The sequence below is a fragment of the Schistocerca piceifrons genome, chromosome 4 (genome assembly GCF_021461385.2).
Source record: "Schistocerca piceifrons isolate TAMUIC-IGC-003096 chromosome 4, iqSchPice1.1, whole genome shotgun sequence".
NCBI lineage: Eukaryota > Metazoa > Arthropoda > Insecta > Orthoptera > Acrididae > Schistocerca > Schistocerca piceifrons.
The window spans coordinates 556046800-556072127 of NC_060141.1; the positions used below are offsets into that span (position 1 = coordinate 556046800).

General features: G+C 36.7%; 1 protein-coding gene across 2 annotated transcripts; it reads right to left on the bottom strand.

Moving 5' to 3' along the window:
- Positions 1-1599: 1599 nt before the first annotated feature.
- LOC124796330 (polyadenylate-binding protein-interacting protein 2) lies at positions 1600-25116 on the bottom strand. 2 transcript variants are annotated; one of them, XM_047260461.1, is made up of 5 exons: positions 25012-25116; positions 23833-24024; positions 8373-8536; positions 2316-2379; positions 1600-2013 (listed from the first exon to the last, which is right to left on the bottom strand). In XM_047260461.1, exons 2-5 carry the CDS (start codon positions 24001-24003, stop codon positions 1918-1920), a joined length of 495 nt encoding a protein of 164 aa, XP_047116417.1. In that variant the 5' UTR covers positions 24004-24024; positions 25012-25116; the 3' UTR covers positions 1600-1917. The 2 variants fall into 2 exon arrangements, with proteins under 2 accessions (XP_047116417.1, XP_047116418.1); XM_047260462.1 differs by lacking the exon at positions 25012-25116 and adding an exon at positions 24643-24771.
- Between the last annotated feature and the right edge of the window lie 212 nt (positions 25117-25328).

Below are 25328 nucleotides of genomic sequence, written 5' to 3' on the forward strand. Positions count from 1 at the left end.
CATTACTACAGTTCTCGAGAAGTGCCTCAACCATGAAATGCAACATCTGAATGTCTCAGCAGAATAAAAGTAATTCAACTTCAATGATATTGTTTGTTACCTATATTCATCACACAATCATAGCAAGCTAATATCACAGATGGAGCAATGTTCATTTACCATTAATTCACATCTGCATTTCAACAATATCCAACAAGTTACAATTATTTGGCAGGATCTATAACTTGTTCATTATGTACCTCTAACAATCTGCATATCTTTCCATGTCATGTAAGGAAAGTCACTCAGGTGGTTTCAAATTAAATAGCTACAGCATATTGTAGAAATTTAGTAATACACATTTAATGTAAGAAAGGGGATTCCTCCATACATTTTTTGTGTTGACAAACAATGGCAACATTTACTGTAACAAAATAAAACATCTCCAAAGCAGAAGAATTTCAGTTACTTCACTATTCTACATTTACACAAATCAGACATTCTTTTAAAAGATTAGAGAGAAACTAACAAAAACCAGAGAAGGAAAATTACTAAAGTTCTGTATCAGTAAAGTAAAACAATAAACACAACCATCTAAATCTACATATTTCCTTGTCTTTATCAAACATGCTGTCAATTTTTTTTCACATATAAATGTAAGGCTTAAACTATAGCATTTAACCATATTCAGTACATTTACAAATATCCTTTCATTCCAAAACAAGCATACCATTAAGTTGCCGCACTTCGTATAACACACATGCTTGACACTTAATATCACATCAATTAATATTCTGCTCTGAAATTATTAATACTGCATATACAAGTCTGCTTAGGGCATTACAAACATAACTGGACCTCTTATTTTAAAAATAAAAGAAAGTACTAAGCTGACTTTGCTTGTATGAACACTTTGCAATAAATTGCAAACAAATGTAAAGTTTGTCAGAATGTCAGCTCTTCAAAGTGAGAGAAGGAACTTCAATTAACAGCAATAACAGAAACTCTGTTCTGCAACTGACTATTGCACACTGTATGAATCTTAAAATATGTAAAATTTCAACTGGTATCAAAAAAGTGAAATGAAGGTAAGTTTATAGCTACCAGCAATTATAAAGTAAATATCTCATCACCTCAATGATACAACAAACTATTATGACCTCTTAAATAGAAAACATAAATAAAAAATTTCATATAAGCTTACATTCTCTTTCAAGCTCCTATAAATGATTGTATCTTCCTTCATAATCTAATGAGATCTTGTATGAGCTCAAACTTTCATTGCAATTCAAAGATCAGTTAATTTTACTTAAACTGTCATTTAGTGCTAGTTTTCAAAGTTTGCACAATTCTGGCAGTGCTAATATAAATTCTAATATAAATTAAGTTCTGAGATTCTATCAGAATAAGACATACCCTTACAATAACTGAGTATTGTATAAAGATTATTTTGTACTTTTCCCATAAAATGATATTAGGAATTGCACAGTCTTTACGTTACTATAATAGCAATAATTATTATAATTATAATGAAATTATTTTTACAAACAATGAAACATTAAATTTTCAAACAAAGAAAAAGGGACGTGACTTTCAGGACTTCTGTGGCATACCGTCATTTTAAGTAAACTGTAAACACCCAAAGACATTTAAAGAAGAGAAAAATAAAGTTCCAATGCACAGCGGAAAAATGATTTAAGTATATCTCAGCATTCATTTGACAAATGCGTATGAAACTCTACAACCGTTAAAATACTGCATTCTTGACATTTTTTATATATCACATTCATTCTCAAAATCACATCCAAATACCCACTCTGAAGCAGAGTGGAATATTCAGTGACTAACAAAGTTCATTCACAGGGACTCCATTGCCTCACAGCCTACCAAATGAAATGTAGCTTGGCATCAAAGAAAATGCAGACCTCTGCGTAACTTCTAAGATGTCGTTGAGCGATCCACATTTCCTGACCCGCTGCTCTCTGATGCTTTCTGCTGTGGAACAAACTCTGCCGCATTGGGGTTGAGTGTGCTCTGTGACGTAACGAATACATTAAAATCAAGATAGATAAATGCAGTAGTAAAAATAATTGCACTACGCATGGGCACACGATACTACTGCGTTATGAAAATAAAAATTAGTGAGAGTACTAGAATGACTGCAATACGTTCATCAAAAAATATATTCTATTTCTAGTTTAAATATTTACTTTATTTGCAACCTGTCATTTCAGATTTCTAAAATGAAAGCAAAAATTCTTACCTTTCAATATTGCTAAAGGCAAACACAGTTTTATAACTTAGTGCAATTTCACTAATAATTTGAAAGTGCTCACCTGTTTGGCCAAATCATCTTGAACACTCAGACCCTCCAGTGATTGAGAAATGTGGTTTGTTACACTGAAAAGAGACTTCATTAACTACAAAATCATTGTAACACAAAGAGAAACAACAGAAAATAAGACTAACACAATTTACGAAAAACACCCACTTCAGAACACATTTCCAAAATAAGAAGGACAGATTAAGCAAAGACCAAAACAAGTTACTCTGTCCGAAGAGGAGCAGTTATAAAATATTTATATGGGTACGGAAGCACAAAGTGGGGTGAGGCTGCAGGAGATAGATAGATAGATAGATAGATAGATAGATAGAGAGAGAGAGAGAGAGAGACCGATGTCAATGTGTCATCCACAAAACTCCTCTACATAATCCGTTTCTTCTGTCCTCAGAACGTACTTCCCCACTAAATGTAACATGTCTCAGCATATCTGGGCCATCACCAGTGGGCATTCTTTACTCAGTTTTGTAAAATGTAAACACGTTTTAAGTAATAATTGCTCTAAAGAGACTAGGCCTAAATACGGCTTTGCCTGTAGATCAGCCAGTCATCTGCAATTTAACGATGTTATTGTAAGTTTGGTTGGCAAGTTAACAAACCGCTTTACCTATAAATTTAATTTTGCTGTGTGAAATTTTTTTGTGATTTCTTACATTTGTTCAAAATAACTGTTCTTATCTACACTCTCATCTATTGTTGAAATGCACATGCAAATACATGTTTCGAGGAACTTCATTCGTAAATAACACTTTTTAACTTTACAAAACATAGTGCTTATGCTGTTGCAGTGTGGATACACTTTCAATGTTTACTTGTTCTAATATCAATCTCATGCATTTTCCTACTGCTAATGCCTTCTGCATGTGGAACTTTTCTTTTGTCGTAAGTTAACAGCACAGGTTGGGGCTGAATTTTAGTAGTTTTACATCTGTTTCTATTTTAGTTGGGGCTATTAAGCGACCAGCAAATGTGCTATAGGAGCTGTTATGTTTTTGAGCTCAAGGGGAGTTCTCAATACCTTGTTTACAAGTTTCTGCATTTTTGCCTTATGCATACTGACTAACAAGACTTGCATACAAGTTAAGGCATGCCTAATCTGTTGCATTTACCCGAGGGTGTTTCCTGTGTCAGATTTTTTTCTGTTTTGTGTTGTCTGGTCTGTATCCTATCTGAAGTGACCGTTTCTTTAAAATGTTGTCTACCCTGTGACCTATTTTATTATTGTAAGGGAGTATGTACCATCTTGTTTTGCATGTGGGTTCTTGTCCTGTTACCTCTTGTATGTGATCATTGTCTGTGTGTCGAGTTGTTCTGTGTTATTGAACAGGCTTGTGTGCATGCATGTGACCTGTTACTTCCCTACTAATTTACACTTTTTTGTTTAGTTTCTCTATCATGACCATTCTGTACTGTAATCTGTTTTACTGTGTTCAACTCCTTTGTGTCGTTCCATTTATTTATGTATGTCTTGTTTGATCTGTTCACCATTAATCTGCAATTTACTTTTTTGGGTGTCAAAGGATAGTCTGGCCAATTGTGAATGGTGTATGCTTGTGGTTGTGGGTTTCCTGTATATTGTGAAATAATGTGTGTTGTTTATTCTTTGCATGGATGAATCCAGAAAATTTAGTGAGTTGTCCATTTCTGCTTCTAATGGGAAACAATTTTATTAGGTGTTGTTGTTGTTGTGGTCTTCAGTTCTGAGACTGGTTTGATGCAGCTCTCCATGCTACTCTATCCTGTGCAAGCTTCTTCATCTCCCAGTACCTACTGCAACCTACATCCTTCTGAACCTGCTTAGTGTATTCATCTCTTGGTCTCCCTCTACGATTTTTACCCTCCACGCTGCCCTCCAATACTAAATTGGTGATCCCTTGATGCCTCAGAACATGTCCTACCAACCGATCCCTTCTTCTGGTCAAGTTGTGCCACAAACTTCTCTTCTCCCCAATCCTATTCAATACTTCCTCATTAGTTATGTGATCTACCCATCTAATCTTCAGCATTCTTCTGTAGCACCACATTTCGAAAGCTTCTATTCTCTTCTTGTCCAAACTATTTATCGTCCATGTTTCACTTCCATACATGGCTACACTCCATACAAATACTTTCAGAAATGACTTCCTGACACTTAAATCAATACTGGATGTTAACAAATTTCTCTTCTTCAGAAACGCTTTCCTTGCCATTGCCAGCCTACATTTTATATCCTCTCTACTTCGACCATTATCAGTTATTTTGCTCCCCAAATAGCAAAACTCCTTTACTACTTTAAGTGCCTCATTTCCTAATCTAATTCCCTCAGCATCACCCGACTTAATTAGGCTACATTCCATTATCCTTGTTTTGCTTTTGTTGATGTTCATCTTATATCCTCCTTTCAAGACACTGTCCATTCCATTCAACTGCTCTTCCAAGTCCTTTGCTGTCTCGGACAGAATTACAATGTCATCGGCGAACCTCAAAGTTTTTATTTCTTCTCCATGAATTTTAATACCTACTCCGAATTTTTCTTTTGTTTCCTTTACTGCTTGCTCAATATACAGATTGAACAACATCGGGGAGAGGCTACAACCCTGTCTTACTCCCTTCCCAACCACTGCTTCCCTTTCATGTCCCTCGACTCTTATAACTGCCATCTGGTTTCTGTACAAATTGTAAATAGCCTTTCGCTCCCTGTATTTTACCCCTGCCACCTTTAGAATTTGAAAGAGAGTATTCCAGTCAACATTGTCAAAAGCTTTCTCCAAGTCTACAAATGCTAGAAACGTAGGTTTGCCTTTCCTTAATCTTTCTTCTAAGATAAGTCGTAAGGTCAGTATTGCCTCACGTGTTCCAGTGTTTCTACGGAATCCAAACTGATCTTCCCCGAGGTTGGCTTCTACTAGTTTTTCCATTCGTCTGTAAAGAATTCGTGTTAGTATTTTGCAGCTGTGACTTATTAAGCTGATAGTTCGGTAATTTTCACATCTGTCAACACCTGCTTTCTTTGGGATTGGAATTATTATATTCTTCTTGAAGTCTGAGGGTATTTCGCCTGTCTCATACATCTTCCTCTGGATTGGAATTATTATATTCTTCTTGAAGTCTGAGGGTATTTCGCCTGTCTCATACATCTTCCTCACCAGATGGTAGAGTTTTGTCAGGACTGGCTCTCCCACGGCCGTCAGTAGTTCCAATGGAATATTGTCTACTCCGGGGGCTTTGTTTCGACTCAGGTCTTTCAGTGCTCTGTCAAACTCTTCACGCAGTATCATATCTCCCATTTCATCTTCATCTACATCCTCTTCCATTTCCATAATATTGTCCTCAAGTACATCGCCCTTGTATAGACCCTCTATATACTCCTTCCACCTTTCTGCTTTCCCTTCTTTGCTTAGAACTGGGTTTCCATCTGAGCTCTTGATATTCATACAAGTCGTTCTCTTATCTCCAAAGGTCTCTTTAATTTTCCTGTAGGCGGTATCTATCTTACCCCTAGTGAGATAGGCCTCTACATCCTTACATTTGTCCTCTAGCCATCCCTGCTTAGCCATTTTGCACTTCCTGTCGATCTCATTTTTGAGACGTTTGTATTCCTTTTTGCCTGTTTCACTTACTTCATTTTTATATTTTCTCTTTTCATCAATTAAATTCAATATTTCTTCTGTTACCCAAGGATTTCTACTAGCCCTCGTCTTTTTACCTACTTGATCCTCTGCTGCCTTCACTACTTCATCCCTTAGAGCTACCCATTCTTCTTCTACTGTATTTATTTCCCCCATTCCTGTCAATTGCTCCCTTATGCTCTCCCTGAATCTCTGTACAACCTCTGGTTCTTTCAGTTTATCCAGGTCCCATCTCCTTAAATTCCCACCTTTTTGCAGTTTCTTCAGTTTTAATCTACAGGTCATAACCAATAGATTGTGGTCAGAGTCCACATCTGCCCCTGGAAATGTCTTACAATTTAAAACCTGGTTCCTAAATCTCTGTCTTACCATTATATAATCTATCTGATACCTTTTAGTATCTCCAGGGTTCTTCCATGTATACAACCTTCTTTCATGATTCTTAAACCAAGTGTTAGTTATGATTATGTTGTGCTCTGTGCAAAATTCGACCAGGCGGCTTCCTCTTTCATTTCTGTCCCCCAATCCATATTCACCTACTATGTTTCCTTCTCTCCCTTTTCCTACACTCGAATTCCAGTCACCCATGACTATTAAATTTTCGTCTCCCTTCACAATCTGAATAATTTCTTTTATTTCATCATACATTTCTTCAATGCCTTTGTCATCTGCAGAGCTAGTTGGCATATAAACTTGTACTACTGTAGTAGGTGTGGGCTTCGTATCTATCTTGGCCACAATAATGCGTTCACTATGCTGTTTGTAGTAGCTTACCCGCATTCCTATTTTCCTATTCATTATTAAACCTACTCCTGCATTACCCCTATTTGATTTTGTGTTTATAACCCTGTAGTCACCTGACCAGAAGTCTTGTTCAAGCATGTTAATTTATTTGAATGTATCGTGCCTGTTCTTTTGGACATGTCCACACACTCATAATCGATTCGTCTCAATAGGCAAAGAAAACACACTTTCAGTGTGGATGTGCAATATCATTCAACCTCCAGCCAGAATCTAAAATTAGAGAGCATGGAGGACACAGACAGTGACTGTGAATAGGTGGCACTAGATGAGAATAGGGTCAGCCAGAGAGCACACCAAGATAGCCCATACATTTGCAATAAACACAGTGTCTGGATAGTGCAGCAGTTATCACAACTGCCCAGTAAGCACGAAATCCCAGGTTTGCATTCTAGTCTGCCATACATTTTCACTAGTCACTGCTGATCCACATAAGGTACAAATGCAGCTGGTATCATCAGTCCCTCCCTCCCCCCCCCCCCCTTCGACTTACATAACAAGCATATTAGACACATTGTTACCAGTATAAAACTGTATTTTTTGTTTTTATATTGGATCTGAGTATTTTTTTCTCTAAATTAGTTCAAAAACAAATGATACATACTTTTCCGCAAATTATCACCTTCCAAATCTAAATTATGCACATCGTCAATGGGATGAAAAAGTTGCAACCTGTCCATTTACTGGGCAGAGCTGATTTGACATCATCTAATTCTTACCGTAATATGCTACTCTCTCCAGCTCCGCACATTGTTGTTGTTGTTGTTGTGGTCTTCAGTCTTGAGACTGGTTTGATGCAGCTCTCCATGCTACTCTATCCTGTGCAAGCTTCTTCATCTCCCAGTACCTACTGCAACCTACATCCTTCTGAATCTGCTTAGTGTATTCATCTCTTGGTCTCCCCTTACGATTTTTACCCTCCATGCTGCCCTCCAATACTAAATTGGTGATCCCTTGATGCCTCAGAACATGTCCTACCAACCGATCCCTTCTTCTGGTCAAGTTGTGCCACAAACTCCTCTTTTCCCCAATCCTATTCAGTACCTCCTCATTAGTTATGTGATCTACCCATCTAATCTTCAGCATTCTTCTGTAGCACCACATATACTGCTAATAACATCCTCGATGGCTTCAGTTGAGTTAATTAATCTTTAAGTCTTTTTGAGAATTTCTTTTGAACAGAATAGAATTTTCTTCTCATCTATTGTTTTCCATACCTCTTGATTTAGTACCTCACTTGACTACTAAATTTAGAAGATTCTCCACACTTCAAATATTTCCCCTTTGTCTTTCAGCAATTTCTACACAGGTTATGTTTCGGTCCCCTAGAAAGCTGTATGGAGACTGCTTCCTAGCCTAAAGTTCATTAGAATCACAATGAAACACAGCAGGAATCAGACAATGGGTTTCATTTGGTAATATCATTTACAGTTCTGTCCCAATATGAGTAGAGGAAAGTTTATATACTACAAAAAGAGAAGGAAAATACTACAATAATAAACAGTGAAACGTACTACCATAAGGGCCATGTCCATGCCTCTACTTCTAAAATGTAGGAATAATAACTTCAAGCACTATGATCAAGTCAGGATTGTAAAATTTGATTTCTTACTAATTCATTTAAAAAATCCATGAATACATACTCATCATTAGTGCTCCAGGCTTGTCGAGGTGGTGCAGTTGCATCACTTGAGCCTCCATTGGTAGATGCCATCTGATTCCGGATGTTTCTTATTTCTCGTTCATCTTCTAGCATTGCCTCAATACATTGTTCCATTAGCTCTTCTTCCTCCAGTTGCTGCATAACCTAATCAAATTGAATTATTTGTTTATTTTTAGCATACTCCCTCTATATAAAAAATAACACACAAATTCAACCCCTGAAATATTTCCAATGTTAAGGTACAAATGAAATGTTACTGCCAAAATTTCTTGCAAACTCAACAACTGAAATGTAGAGGATAGGCTGGAGTTTATGACAAAATGGGAAAAAATAAGACAGGAAGACCAGATTTGTTTTAGTGATTTACGAATGAAGGAGCCCTGACATTACTCAATCTAGTTCTTTGTTAGCAATGCAATACAGGAGAAATTTCATATAAATTCGCTACGAAGCTGAACTACAAATATGATAATTCACAGCAGATCCTATTCATAGGAAAGTAGGTATGAAAGACTGAATTTTAAAAAAACGCCCTGCTTGGATGCAGAGAAAGAGAGAAAGGAAAACAAGTTTTACAGTATTGCTGTGAAGACTTTGCATATATGATCTCTCATGATCATTTGAGTTCAACAGACAAGCTCTTGTTCGAGATATGCATCCACTGTTCAACTTTGCTCGTTCCATTATGCCCATCTATTTACAGTTTAATTTAAAACATTAAACTAATTACTGTTCTTAGATTTGAATCATGCAAAAGAAAAGATTAAGTTAAGCTGATAAATCATTACCAAAAAACATTAAGTATCAGCACTGTAATCCAGCTAAATTAGGCCAATCTAGCAAAACAGTTTGCTGTTTCTGCCCTAATAATCCTTCACGAGAATGAAAGATTATTATTATTATTATTCTTTCCAGTCTCAGATGTTATGTCTGGTTAAAAATGGAAAGTGACGCAAAGCTTGATAAAGCGTGACCTCCTTTTAACTGTACGGTATATGTTACATTGCGTTTAGGAACTTTCAGGTAATTGAACATGTATCAATAATTACAGATTTCTGTAGTTGTATATATACGTTTGGATGTAGCTGTATTGCGTTTATGTACTGGTGGATATTGTGTGGTATGACTCCTGTAGTTGATAGTATAATTGGTATGATGTCAACTTTATCCTGATGCCAAATGTCTTTGACTTCCTCAGCCAGTTGTACGTATTTTTCAATTTTTTCTCCTGTTTTCTTCTGTATATTTGTTGTATTGGGTATGGATATTTCAATTAGTTGTGTTAGTTTCTTCTTTTTATTGGTGAGTATGATGTCAGGTTTGTTATGTGGTGTTGTTTCATCTGTTGTAATGGTTCTGTTCCAGTATAATTTGTATTCACCATTCTCCAGTACATTTTGTGGTGCATACTTGTATGTGGGAACGTGTTGTTTTATAAGTTTATGTTGTAAGGCAAGCTGTTGATGTATTATTTTTGCTACATTGTCATGTCTTCTGGGGTATTCTGTATTTGCTAGTACTGTACATCCGCTTGTGATGTGATCTACTGTTTCTATTTGTTGTTTGCAAAGTCTGCATTTATCTGTTGTGGTATTGGGATCTTTAATAATATGCTTGCTGTAATATCTGGTGTTTATTGTTTGATCCTGTATTGCAATCATGAATCCTTCCGTCTCACTGTATATATTGCCTTTTCTTAGCCATGTGTTGGATGCGTCTTGATCGATGTGTGACTGTGTTAGATGATACGGGTGCTTGCCATGTAGTGTTTTCTTTTTCCAATTTACTTTCTTCGTATCTGTTGATGTTATGTGATCTAAAGGGTTGTAGAAGAGGTTATGAAATTGTTTCTGCTCATTCTAGAAAGAATTTTCTTAAATTGTCTACCTGTCCATAATGTAGGTTTTTTATGTCGATAAATCCCCTTCCTCCTTCCTTTCCGCTTAATGTGAATCTTTCTGTTGCTGAATGTATGTGATGTATTCTATATTTGTGGCATTGTGATCATGTAAGTGTATGAGTGCTTCTAGGTCCGTGTTACTCCATTTCACTACTCCAAATGAGTAGGTCAATATTGGTATAGCATAAGTATTTATAGCTTTTGTCTTGTTTCTTGCTGTCAATTCTGTTTTCAGTATTTTTGTTAGTCTTTGTCTATATTTTTTTTAGTTCTTCTTTAATATTTGTATTATCTATTCCTATTTTTTGTCTGAATCCTAGATATTTATAGGCATCTGTTTTTTCCATCGCTTCTATGCGGTCGCTGTGGTTATCCAATATGTAATCTTCTTGTTTAGTGTGTTTTCCCTTGATTATGCTATTTTTCTTACATTTGTCTGTTCCAAAAGCCATATTTATATCATTGCTGAATACTTCTGTTATCTTAAGTAATTGGTTCAGTTGTTGATTTGCTGCTGCCAGTAGTTTTAGATCATCCATGTATAGCAAATGTGTGATTTTGTATGGGGTATGTTCCAGTAATATTGTATCCATAATCTGTATTATTTAGCATGTTGGATAGTGGGTTCAGAGCAAGGCAGAACCAGAAAGGACTTAATGAGTCTCCTTGGTATATTCCATGCTTAATCTGTATTGGCTTTGATGTGATATTATTTGAATCTGTTTGGATATTAAGTGTGGTTTTCCAATTTTTCATTACTATATTTAGGAACTGTATCAATTTAGGATCAACTTTGTATATTTCTGACAACGGCCTTGCCGCAGTGGATTAGCCGGTTCCCGTGAGATCACCGAAGTTAAGCACTGTCGGGCGTGGCTGGCACTTGGATGGGTGACCATCCAGCTGCCATGCGCTGTTGTCATTTTTCGGGGTGCACTCAGCCTCGTGATGCCAATTGAGGAGCTACTTGACCAAACAGTAGCAGCTCCGGTCAAAGAAAACCATCATAACGACCGGGAGAGCCGTGTGCTGACCACACGCCCCTCCTATCCGCATCCTCAACTGAGGATGACACGGTGGTCGGATGGTCCCGATGGGCCACTTGTGGCCTGAAGACAGAGTGTGTGTTAGTGTGTTGTATATTTCCAATATTTGTAGTAACCATGAGTGGGGTACACTATCAAAAGCTTTTTGGTAATCAATGTATGCGTAGTGCAGCGACCTTTGTTTAGTTTTAGCTTGATATGTCACCTCTGCATCTATTATCAGTTGCTCTTTACATCCTCGTGCTCCTTTGCAACAGTCTCTTTGTTCTTCATTTATAATTTTGTTCTGTGTTGTATGTGTCATTAATTTCTGTGTAATGACTGAAGTTAATATTTTGTATATTGTTAGTAGGCATGTTATGGGGCGATATTTAGCTGGGTTTCCTGTGTCTGCTTGATCTTTAGGTTTCAGATAAGTTATTCCATGTGTAAGTGTATCAGGGAACATGTATGGGTCTGCAATGTAACTGTTAAATAATTTAGTTAGATGTGAATGTGTTGAGGTGAACTTCATTAGCCAGAAATTTGTTATTTTATCTTTTCCAGGGGCTTGCGAATTGTGAGTAGAATTAATTGCTTGGGTGACTTCATGTTGCAAAATTATCACTTCAGGCATTTGTGGTATCATCTTGTATGTGTCTGTTTCTGCTTGTATCCACCATGCATGCCTGTTATGGTGTACCGGGTTTGACCATATGTTGCTCCAGAGGTGTTCCATGTCTGTTATGTTTGGTGGATTGTCTATTTTAATGTGTGTGTTATCTATTGTCTGGTAAAATTTCTTTTGGTTTGTGCTGAGTGTTTGGTTTTGTTTCCTTCTATTTTCACTTTTTTTGTATCTTCTAAGTTGTTTGGCCAATGCTTGTAATTTCTGCTTCTTTTCATCTAATTGCTCTATCGCTTCTTGTTGTGAGATTTTACCTAACCTTTTTCGTTTTCTGTCTGATATTTCATTTCTTATAAATTGTGTTAGCTGTCCGATGTCTTTTCTCAGTTTTTCTATTCTGATCTGTAGCGTGTGTTGCCATATTGGTTTTGTGGGTTTCTTCTGTGTGTTGGTTGGTTATGATCTCTGCCTAGTGTGTATATTTAGTGTAGTGAGTGCTCCTATATAAACCAGTAGTTGTAACTCTTCCATAGTTGTGTTTTCATTTATTTTGTTATGTATGACTGTGTTGACAGTTTTTATTGTTGTTTCGACTTGTGGGTTATTTGGCAGTCTATGCAAGAATGGTCTAATGTCTGTATTTATGTCTTTGTATTCTATATATGTCAGCTGAAATTTTTCTTCTATATCTGTGTGTCACTTCATGTTCTATTTGTGCTTGTTCTGGTGGCTGTCTTAAGTTTTCGTTTTCCTCGGATTGTTTAATTGATGCATGTTTTCTTTGTTTGTTTGCTCTGGGATGTTTGAGTCCATTACTGTATTTTCTTCTTCTTCTGATTGCACATTATTTTGTTCCAGTATTTGTTGTACTTGTTTGATGTTTTCTAATTCTGACTGGGGTATCCTGTTATTTTTTATTATTACACGGATCTGATCAGCTAGTCGTCGTTCTGTTAAAAATTTTGCGTATACTTGTGATCTGTATCCAGTTGTGTTGGTTCCTAGGTTTGTTGCTTGGTAATTATTATTATTATTATTATTATTATTATTATTATTATTATTATTATTATTATTATTATTTATTCTGGGTTAAAATCTAGCCTTACAAGAATCAAAATCACAGCATTTAAAGAATCAAAAATAAAATGAGATGCTGGTAAATAGCACCCTAAATATCACTTAATCGGGAACACAATACATTAAATTCCTGGATGCAGACTGCAACATCTGTGTTTCACTTGCAGTTATGTCTCACAGCGTAAGTGTACCCTTTGAGAAGACTTGCAGGGTGTAATGTGCTAACAGAAGTAGCAATAGTAATGTGACATTAACTCACAGTTTCACTGAAATATAAACACTTGGTAGCTGGCCACAACCAAGAGAAACTGCTTGGAGGGCAATCCAGAATGCACTGAACAATTCTGACAGTTTCCTGTGTGAACTTAATACAACTGCACTCAGGAAATTTCTGGGGTAAGCCTGCTAGCACCTCCATAAAGTCAGCAATAATATGAGAGTGAATCTGGAAGTGCACAGTGGAATTCTATATGTAAATATTGGTATACTGCACATTATTTTCCAGGAGTCAATCTTTCATTCTACAAGTTTTTCTCATTTGAAGACCTCACATAAACCTTTACTGTGCCCTGTTAACTAGCAAACAATTACCACATGACACACTCTTCACTCCTATTGACTTGACACCACAATTTATCAGTTCAGATTGTATTCCTCCAAGCTCTGAGCATGTAGTTCTAATTTCTGTCCCTTGTCGTACATAATCAGCAGCCAAAATTCACGTACAGTAACAGCTTCTATGCACACAGTGATGAGATCATCCTGGACGTTAAGGCTGCTGACATGTTATCCATTAATTTGAAACTTATCTCCTGCAGTGTGAACTTCTATCTGTTGTTAAAATCTCAACATGTTTAGCCATCAGCATGATGTCACCTACAGCAGTTGGCTTACAGCTGGAGTCTTATTCAGACAGAGAAACCAACAATACATATTTTAACACATTTCTTATGAGATGGACAGCTTTGGAAGTCCCAAGGTCCCTTATGATCAAATCATCATCAAACGGCTCTTGCCCAGTCTGTGAATAACTAGATAGTACAGGGTGTATTTACAGCTTTGCCATGCATCATCTTGATATATTCCATTCTCTCTTCAACCATGTCTGCTACTTCAAATTCCACAATTCATCAATATGAAATATATTACAAGTGACATAGTTTGTATTTAAATATGTGGTGAAACACCTCTGCGACACTTCCTGGGCGTAATTCACATCCACAGAATTATATCTAACAACAGTAAGCCAGAGAAATAACAAAGTTTAAGAAATAGAAATAAGCTTTTCATATTGAGGACACCAAAAACAGAATATGTAACTCACCTTCTCAACATACCCAAATGGTAAAGTTCAAATGATAAACCAGACTGTTACGACCTCCCACCTCTTAGCATACTGGTCCACCTTCAGCACAGAAAACTGCTGCAAATAACTGTAAACAGTTCCTACAAGTCCTTGGAATGTAACTGGAGAAGATGGCATCAGATGTCCAGGCACAAGTCATCAAATTCCTGTAGATTACAAGGTGATGGTTTGTGAGCTCTAAGCTGCAAATTAATGTCTTACCAGATGTCTTTCATAGGACTGACCCCCATGAATTTGGAACAATGATAGCTACTCAGACTAGTCATCACCCTTCTCAAACAACTGACTTGATTCTGGTATTTTGGTATATTTTATTTTTTCTGATAGAGTGTGCCACATCCAGTGAGGAGTAAATGAGACATGAAGCTGTCAGCAATAACAACATAACCTGCAGCTTCTAAGAGACACTTTGTTACAACAACAAGAATTATGGAAACCTAGATCAATGTATTACAAAGTGTACTACTGCCACAACTGAAATTTATAGATTCAATAATACAGCTAGTCATTCATCTACAAAATGGACATTATGGTTCACTGTCCAGTCATGATGTTCTTGTGTCCACTGCAATTTTGCAACAATGCCAAATGAATAGTGGTACCAAGAAGAAGAAGAATAGTTTTCTTATTTTCTAGTCTTTTGTCTGTTGCCACCTTTTCCACCTTACAAGTAGGATAGCCTACATGTTATTTTATCAGTCATGAAGTGTGTTTACAAGAGGCAAAGTAATGACAGTTGTATCTGTGCACCATCCTCAAACTGATAGATTAAGATATTTTTTTAAAAAAGTACTGGTACACTACTCAACCTAACCAGATTGAAATATTGCTGGTTGTGGCTTCAACATCTAGAGCTTTGTTGCCTACCAGAAATTCCAGAGTCATTCATTCAATTTCAATAGACATCATAGTAAGTGAACATTTAAAGAATTTATTAAACGATTTCCTCTGTATATTCGTTTACTATAAGCCTTTTGTGTCATTTAACATGCCTTCCACTCTATTTCAATAATATTCTCAGGGGAAGGTGTGGTCATAATGTCATTGTTTATATTTATACAAAATATAAATACAAAAGTAGATCTACTCTTTTGTTTGAAACCATAAGTATTACAATAATAGGGTCTCTATATCTAACAACTAATATGTTAATCTAAAAATTAAAGTATTATTGTTCAAATCCCAGTCAAACATAGATTCTTTCATACAGCAATTCATTACCATCTTCTAATAGTGTACAGTGAGGAACCATGAAATACTTCATGTTTGTAATATATTAATAAAGGAAAAATATTTGCAACAGAATATGTTACGAAATTACATTCATGATACTGTATTAAAGAGTACTAATGAAGTCATAAAAATTCTGAAACTGACCGTAGTCATTTTCCTCTACTATAATAAAGACTTTTTCGCAATAATGTCTCAGTCTTGTGGTTTTGCTGAAACAATACCAGAGATATAAAGCTTTTCCATAAGAGTTACTGAAGCAAGGTTTTGATGGTGCATGTGTTTTGCACCAAAATGTTAGAATTTTTACTTACTTATTTATTTGTGGGACACACATCTGAGCACAAGCAAATTAGTCCATTCCACTTGCGTGGTTTCCTAGTTAGGTGCCTTACAGAGTAACTGTCTCATGCAAGCAACAGTGAAAGTAAGTGTAGTGCCACATTTACGCTGTTGATGATTGTTTTATGTTTGAGAAAAGGGCCAACTAGCAAATTAAGATGTAGCACCAAGTCTAGGAGAGAGAATTCTCAGGTTGAATGGTTCAAGTACTTTAATGTACCCTGACAAACTTTAACAAAGCATATCCATGCATGTTGACATAAAAGAGGCCAAGACTACTCCTGAGCAGTAAACCAAAAGGAAGTGATCATGTTTGTCAACACAACCTATATTATGAAACAGCTAACCTACGGCATGGACACCCTGTCTCAACTGCAGCCTGACTAATGACTTCCAAGGACAACAAAAATCTAATTTTCAATATTTCATATAATTAAAATGGTATGATCTACTCACTAACAGGTGTAATCTTATCTTAAAGGTTTAATACAGGAGCCAAATATTACAAATTGTGTGTATATGCGAGGTTCGGAACTTAAATATTGGCAACTATTTATTCACAACCAATACAAAAGACTTACATGTTTGCACCTGTTACTGTTCTTCAAAGTAGCCACCAGCATAGTGTAGAGCCCGTTGCCAGCGATGTGGAAGGCATAGTATACTGTTAGCAAAGCCTGTTCTGTAGATGGTGCGAATGGAGCAGTCTACTGTCTGTCGAATCTCTGATACAGTTCTGAGTTCTAAAGTGAATGCCGCAAAGTGGTTCCTTCATCTTCGAAATCAAACCAAAGTCACAAGGACTTAAGTCCAGGGGGTATGGTGGATGGTACAGTACTCCCCAGTCTCATCGACCGAACAGAGCAGCCACAGCTTGCACTATATGCATCCGCACATTGTTGTGCAAAATGATGGGTGGGTTGCGCAGAAAGAGTCGCCGCTCCTTTCGCAAAGCTGGCCACAGTTAATGCTCAAAAAATGAACAATAATACTGTGCATTGACAGTCTGCCATGGAGGAACATAATGGGTTAGGATAACACCTTCACAGTCGTACACAAGAATCACTATAACTTTTGACCACTCCATTCGCACCATCAACAGAACAGGCTCTGCTAACGGTATACTATGCCTTCCACATTGCTGGCAAGGTGTTCTACACAATGCTGCTGACTACTTTGAGGGACAGTAACAGGTGCAAACATTTAACTCTTTTGTATCAGTTGTGAATAAATGGTTGCTACTATTTAAGTTCCAACAACAGAGAGAGGGGGAGGAGGGAGCCTAGTTCAAGATGCACAAATTATTATTATTATTATTATTATTTCTTTACTTTCTCAGACGTTAAGTCTGGTTAAAAATGGAAAGTGACGCGGACCTCGATCAAGCGTCACTTCCTTTTAACTGTATGGTATGTGTTACATTGCGTTTAGGAACTTTCGGGTAATTGAACATGTATCAATAATTACAGATTTCTGTAGTTGTATATATAAGTTTGGATGTAGCTGTATTGCATTGATGTACTGGTGGATATTGTGTGGTATGACTCCTGTAGTTGATAGTATAATTGGTATAATGTCAACTTTATCCTGATGCCACATGTCCTTGACTTCCTCAGCCAGTTGGATGTATTTTTCAATTCTTTCTCCTGTTTTCTTTTGTATATTTGTTGTATTGGGTATGGATATTTCAATTAGTTGTGTTAATTTCTTCTTTTTATTGGTGAATATGATGTCAGGTTTGTTATGTGGTGGTGTTTTATCTGTTATAATGGTTCTGTTATTATTATTATTATTATTATTATTATTATTATTATTGTAGTCTTCTTCAGTTCAGAGACTAGTTTCATGCAGCTCTCCATGGTACTCTATCCTGTTTAAGCTGCTTCATTTCCAAGTACCCACTGAAACCCATATCCTTATGAATCTGCTTAGTGTATTCATCTCTCGGTCTATCTCTTATGATTTTTACCCTGCACATTGCCCTCAAATACTAAACTGGTGATACCTTGATGCCTCAGAACATGCCCTATCAACTAGTCAATTCTTCTAGTCAACTTGTGCCACAAATTTCTCTTCTCCCCAATTCTATTTAGTATCTCCTCATTAGTTATGTGACTTACCCATCTAATCTTCAGCATTCTTCTATAGCACAACATTTCAAAAGCTTCTATTCTCTTCTTGTCCAAACTACTTATTGTCCATGTTTCACTTCCATACAGGGTTACACTCCATACAAATACTTTCAGAAACGACTTCCTGACACTTAAATCTACAGTTGATGTTAACAAGTTTCTCTTCTTCAGAAACGCTTTCCTTGCCATTGCCAGTCTGCATTTTATATCTTCTCTACTTCGACCATCATTAGTTATTTTGCTCCCCAAATAGAAAAACTCCTTTACTACTTTAAGTGTCTCATTTCCTAATTTAATTCCCATATCATCACCTGGTTTTACTCAACTACGTCCCATTATCGTCATTTTGCATCTGTTGATGTTCATTTTGTATCCACCTTTCAAGACCCTGTCCATTCCGTTCAAATAGACTTCCAGGTCCTTCGCTGTCTCTGACAAAATTACAATGTTATTGGCAAACATCAAAGCTTTTTATTTCTTCTCCATGGATTTTAATTCCTACTCCAAATTTTCCTTTCCTTTACTGTTTGCTCAATATACAGATTGAATAACATCTGGGAGACACTACAACCCTGTCTCACTCCCTTCCCAACCACTGCTTTCCTTTCATGCCCCTCGACTCTTGTAACTGCCACCTGGTTTCTGTACAAATTGTAAATAGCCTTTTGCGCCCTATATTTCACCATTGCCGCCTACAGAATTTGAAAGAGAGTATTCCAGTCAACATTGTCAAAAGCTTTCTCTAAGTCTACAAACGCTAGAAATGTGGGTTTGCCTCTCCTTAATCTAGCTTCTAAGGGAAGTCTTAGGGCCAGTACTGCCTCACGTGTTCCAACATTTCTACGGAATCCAAACTGATCTTCCACGAGGTCAGATTCTACCAGTTTTTCCACTAGTCTGTAAAGAATTCATGTTAGTATTTTGCAGGTGTGACTTCTTAAACTGATAGTTTGGTAATTTTCACACCTGAAAACACCTGCTTTCTTTGGGATTGGAATTATTATATTCTTCTTGAAGTCTGAAGGTATTTCGCCTGTCTCATACATCTTGCTCATCAGATGGAAGAGTTTTGTCATGGCCGGCTCTCCCAATGCTATCAGTAGCTCTAATGGAATGTTGTATACTCCCGGGGCCTTGTTTCAACTTAGGTCTTTCAGTGCTCTGTCAACTCTTCACGCAATACCACATCTCCCATTTAATTTTCATCTATGTCCTCTTCCATTTCCACAATCTTTCCCTCAAGTACATCACCCCTTTATAAATCCTCTATATACTCCTTCCATCTTTCTGCTTTCCCTTCTTTGCTTACAACTGGTTTTACATCTGAGCTCTTGATATTCATACAAGTAGTTCTCTTTCTCCAGAGGTCTCTTCAATTTTCCTACAGGCAGTATCTATCTTAACCCTAGTATATATGCCTGTACATCCTAACACTTGTCCTCTAGCCATCCCTGCCTAGCCATTTTGCACTTCCAGTTTATCTCATTCTTGAGAATTTTTACTCCTTTCTGCCCATTTAATTTACTGCATTTTTATGTTTTCTCCTTTCATCAATTATATTCAATATATCTTGTGTTACCAAGGATTTCTACTAGCCCTCGTCTTTATCTACTTGTACCTCTGTTGCCTTCACTATTTCATCTCTCAAAGCTACCCATTCTTCTTCTTCTTCTTCTTCTTCTTCTGTATTTCTTTCCCCCATATTTGTCAACTGTTCCCTAATGCTCTCTAAAACGCTCTACAACCTCTGGTTCTTTCAGTTTATCCAGGTCCCACCTCCTTAAATTCCTACATCTTTTGCAGTTTCTTCAGTTTTAATCTACAGCTCATATCCAACAGATTGTGGCCAGAGTCCATATCTGCCCCTCGTAATGTCTTACAATTGAAAACCTGATTCTTAACTCTCTGTCTTACCATTATATAACCAATCTGAAGCCTTTTGGCGTCTCTAGGCCTCTTCCACGTATACAACCTTCTTTCATGTTTCTTAAACGAAGTGTTAGTTATTATTAACATATGCTCTGTGCAATATTCTACCAGGCGGCTTCCTCTTTCATTCCTTACCCCCATTCCATATTCACCCACTACTTTTCCTTCTCTTCCTTTTCCTACTATCAGCAAATTCCAGTCCTCCATGACTATTAAACTTTCATCTCCCTTCACTATCTGAATAATTTCTTTTATCTCATCGCACATTTCTTTAATCTCTTCTTCACCTACCAAGCTAGTTGGCATATAAACTTTTACTACTGTGGTAGGCATGGATTTCGTGTCTATCTTGGCTACAATAATGCATTCACTATGCTGTTCGTAGTACCTTTCCTGTAGTCCTACTTTTTATTTATTATTAAACCTAGTCCTGCATTACCTCTATTAGATTTTGTATTTATAACCATGTATTCGCCTGACGATAAGTCTTGTTCCTCCTGCCACTGAACTTCAGTAATTCCACTATATCTAACTTTAACCTATCCATTTCCCTTTTTAAATTTTCTAACCTACCTGCCCGATTAAGGGATCTGACATTCCACGCTCCGATCCATAGAACAACAGTTTCCTTTCTACTGATAATGATGTGCTCCTGAGTAGTCCCTGCCCGGAGATCCAAATGAGGGACATTTTTACCTCTGGAATATTTTATCCAAGAGGACGCCATCATCATTTAACCATACAGTAAATCTGCATGCCCTCGGGAAAAATTATGGCTGCAGTTTCCCCTTTCTTTCAACCATTCGCAGTACCATCACAGCAAGGCCATTTTGGTTAATGTTACAAGGCCAGATCAGTCAATCATCCAGACAGTTGTCCCATGCAACTACTGAAAAGGCTGCTCCCCTCTTCCGAAACCACATGTTTGTCTGGCCTCTCGACAGATATCCCTCTATTTTGCTTGCCCCTGCAGTACGGCTATGCGATGTGCATCGCTGAGGCACGCAAGCCTCCCCACCAAAGGTAAGGTCCATGGTTCATTGGAAGGGGGGGAATGTGCAAATTACCCATGTTATATTCATTCAGTGTTTGAGACTAATGACTTCGCTGCTTCCAATACGCTTTACATGTAATTTCAAGTCTTAACAAAACTTACCACCCTCACTTCCACAAAATGAAGAACGGGAAAAAGTTTATCGCTTACCGCATTTCTACCAGTCATGCATCCAGCTTTATGTTTTAATTTATTACTTCTTCACCACTAATTCTATTTGCAACGTATTTTGCAAACAGTTTCCAGATATGCCACTGAATGTACCTGCTAAATTATGTCACTGTACAACACGGCTCAGGAGGTGTGTCGTCACAGACAGCATGATGCAAGAAAAACTACTTTTCGCTGAAAATTAGCACAAATTACCCAGACCATGTTCATCCCGTGTTTCATAATGAGAGCACTTAAGTGTCCAACAAACTTCAAGCATAATTTCAATCCCCGTGAAAAATTTATTTTGTTTACATGCACAATATGAAGTATTTAACACAATGACTCATTTGTAAATGAATCAAGATGTTTGAAGCTGTTTTATACATTGTCATTTGTTTCTTGGAAGAAATAGGAGTTTATTGATGGTTTTCTACAGGATCAAGTACAGCTTAGGATAGTGTGGAGGGTGACCAACAATTTATGATGTAAGTGGACAAAAACAGAGCCAATCAAATCGAAATGGCTATGACATTCAATACCTGGACATAACCACTATTAGCAAAAAAATTTTTGAAGTGAAAAATGAAATTTCAACAATAAAAACACTAAAGCCATAGAAAATTAATGCACCTGCAAAGATAGTATACTACTAAAATGTTAAAGACTTAAATGAATGAACAAATTAAGAAATGAAGTAATATTAAACCCAATGGGCAAAATAATGAATTTGTGAAAAGTTTCACCCTAGGCATGTTACTGACAAATACTTGAATATTTAACGAAACTTCCTGGCAGATTAAAACTGTGTGCTGGACCGAGACTCGAACTCAGGACCTTTGCCTTTCGCGGGCAAGTGCTCTACCAACTGAGCTACCCAAGCACGCCTCACGCCCCATCCTCACAGCTTTAATTCCGCCAGTACTTGAATATTTTGTTCAGTTTACTTAAGAAAGTGAGTAAGAGGTTTTACGGCACCGAGTCACAATTAGGCCTATAAGAAAATGGAAACATTAAATACATTTTACTGGTAGTTTCTGTGTTAACTTACAAAAGTATTCAACTAAAATTTTGCAACCACTGTTCCATTATCAAAATATGATATGCTACCAAATTACATTGATGTCCAGGTTTGCATTTCAGCCAAAGTTTCACATACATATCACACACTTTTACATTTTCAACTGGAAGGGGGAGGGAGAGAGGAGAGCAGAAATTTCTTATCCCTGAGTAAGATGTGCAAACAGTACATCATGTACATATAATACAGAGTACATCCCTCCTTAATCTTTTGAACTAACAGCATGCATGGACAATTTTCAGTTCTTACACTAACTTGCAAGGCTAAACTAGTCCATATTACAGCATGAAATTTGGTTCAACTTTACTTACATTGCATTCATTGTCACAGATTGTTAGATTGTAAGCAAAAATAAGATCTCTCGGGCCATTTGCACAATCCTTTTAGTCCAAACTGAAGCTTCAGTGACAAGGGGCTTAGCTGAAACATACTGCTCTGATGTGAAAAATTGTGGTATTTATTGTTTTGTGCTATTGTGCACCCTACTATCAATATCAGCTGCACACTTCTTCTCAGCTTTCTTTATTAAGTTACTTAACAGTTAAGCATTAGAGACCGACTGAAGTACTCCCTGTTTAAATGTCTTTCAGCCTATTAATACAGTATTAGATAGCAGTCAATGGTATCCAAATATTTGAAGATCCTATTATTGGATGTTAAAGAGTTCTAGAACAAACAGTTTTGTTCATATACGAATGAGCACAACTCCGCATGAAATGATATGCGACACACACAGCTTCAATAAACAGTGTTCATAAAGCAGGCAATGAGCACATTTTAGAATAAAATATCTCTCATAAGAGACTCTAGTGCCATTTCAGAGTAGATTGGTAAGAAAATTGTGGAGTGGTAGTGGAAACAGTATGGCTGCATCCAAACGATATAGTCACTAGTACAGTCAAATTAGTTTTTAAGCAGCTTAGTAAACATTTTGCAAAATGTTGCATCTATTTCTGAGTTACTTTATCTATGTGCATTCTTAATATATGAAAATTTCCTCTGTTTTATAATAAATCTGAATGTTGTGAAAGTGACAAATTACTTTTGACCTTTCTGGTTACTTCATGAGGAAATATCTATCTGCAAAACTTTGGAGGAAGGAAAATAAGGGTTCTATGTCTCTGACAGGACATTATTCATTACAGCACACAGGCTCCGGGTGGTAACTGTCTACAGTGATTTAGGGGAATCCACAGGAAACCTATAGCCAGATGGATATTTCAATCTTTTTTTAATTCATGGACATTAATATAATTAATATATGTAACAACTCTGTTTTCACTGCGGACACACACACACACACACACACACACACACACACACACACACACACACACACACACACACACACACACACACACACAGGAGAGAGAATATATTTCTATTGTATATTTACTTCTGTATAAAATTATACAGCAGGTGATATTTTGCAATTTATACACTAAATGGAAACTGCACAGATAAAATTACATAACTGTAAAAAATGACAAACCACAATGAAATAGAGAGTCCTGCAGCAAACTTACTTGTTTATCAAACTCTTCCTCATTTTCCATCCAAAGGTATTCAGAAAAATCTCCATCATGAGATGGTGATTCCATGTCTTCTACATTTCCGATGTCTGAGCCATCGGACAAATATGACACTGAGGAATCATATCCATAGAATCCATTGTTTGTTGGAATCTTCATTATCATAACAGGTGTCACTAACAGTACCTATAATAATAAATAAGGTGTCTTATTCCATATAAAAAACAAATATTTTAATATAGCCCAAATACCCAGAATATAAATTATTGCGTAAAGCACAGACAATCATTGCTTGTGACTTACAGACGTAGCCCATCTTAAATTACAACACGACCCGTCCCTGTGTGAACCCCAGTTTTTGAGCTCACCTACTGTTTTCACAGTTTTACAATGTTTTCCTACCGCAAATACACGTAAACAACACTTAAAATTTCCCCAAAATTAAACGGGCTCTTCATTAAATTATCTCGTCGGTAGTAAACATCAGCAAATACGATAGTTTTCAATTCAAGTGTCCCTAAATAATGCATTGCCTTTCGCAACCGCATGGAATACTACCACAACAAACAAATGGTACTGTAACATATTATTCTCCTTTAGGAATACACAAAAAAATTATTTACGCTTGGTAAAGTATTACAGACATGAGTATTAGAAAACAAGACAGCAGTACCATACAGAAGATCACGATCACAGCTTAATAATAGGCATCATAAGACATCATAAAAAAATTTCGTATAATTTTTTTAGAGTGTGGGTGTAATACAACAATCTAATATACAAATTTTTTACATCAGAACGTACTTTCGTCTCTGCTACGCTGTACACTGTAAGTAGGTTACGACAAAACTTAACCTTGGCATATGGTTAATATCGCGTTGTCATGTTTCCTATTACCATTCGCTTCTGAAATAAATGGTAATCAGCACTTAAGCCTTATAAATAATCTCATCGTCTGTACGTAAAACATGCTTAAAAATCTACATAAAGCTGTTTAATGCGACATATTCCAGCGACCATTTTAGGTTTTACTCTATATGTGGCCCGCAATGGGCCATCAATATAATATGGCCAATTTTTGTGTTTCCAAGATGTGAAATTTAAGATGCTTGCATTTCCTTGGACATTAGGAATACTTAAATTTTCTCATCAAATTTCAGTTGTGGCATTTACCTTAGCAGAAGTTCATCAAAGACGCAGTTTATCGTCGTAATACGCACCTCACAAATACAATCAGCTGTTTATCGCTCAGACAGTGCTGCTACCTATACTATGCGTTCAAAAGCAGGACACAAGATTAAAGCTGGTATGACAGATCTCTGCCAATTTCAGACAATGTCAGGAAGAATTTTAACTTATCGTATGACAATTTCTTGTCTTCACACGTCTTAATAAATATAAAATTATGTAGAGCATCCAGACCTTAAAAATTATTGTGGATATTGTAGAATGCCTGTTGACTATAGCCGTTGTTTGGTTTGTAAGCTGGC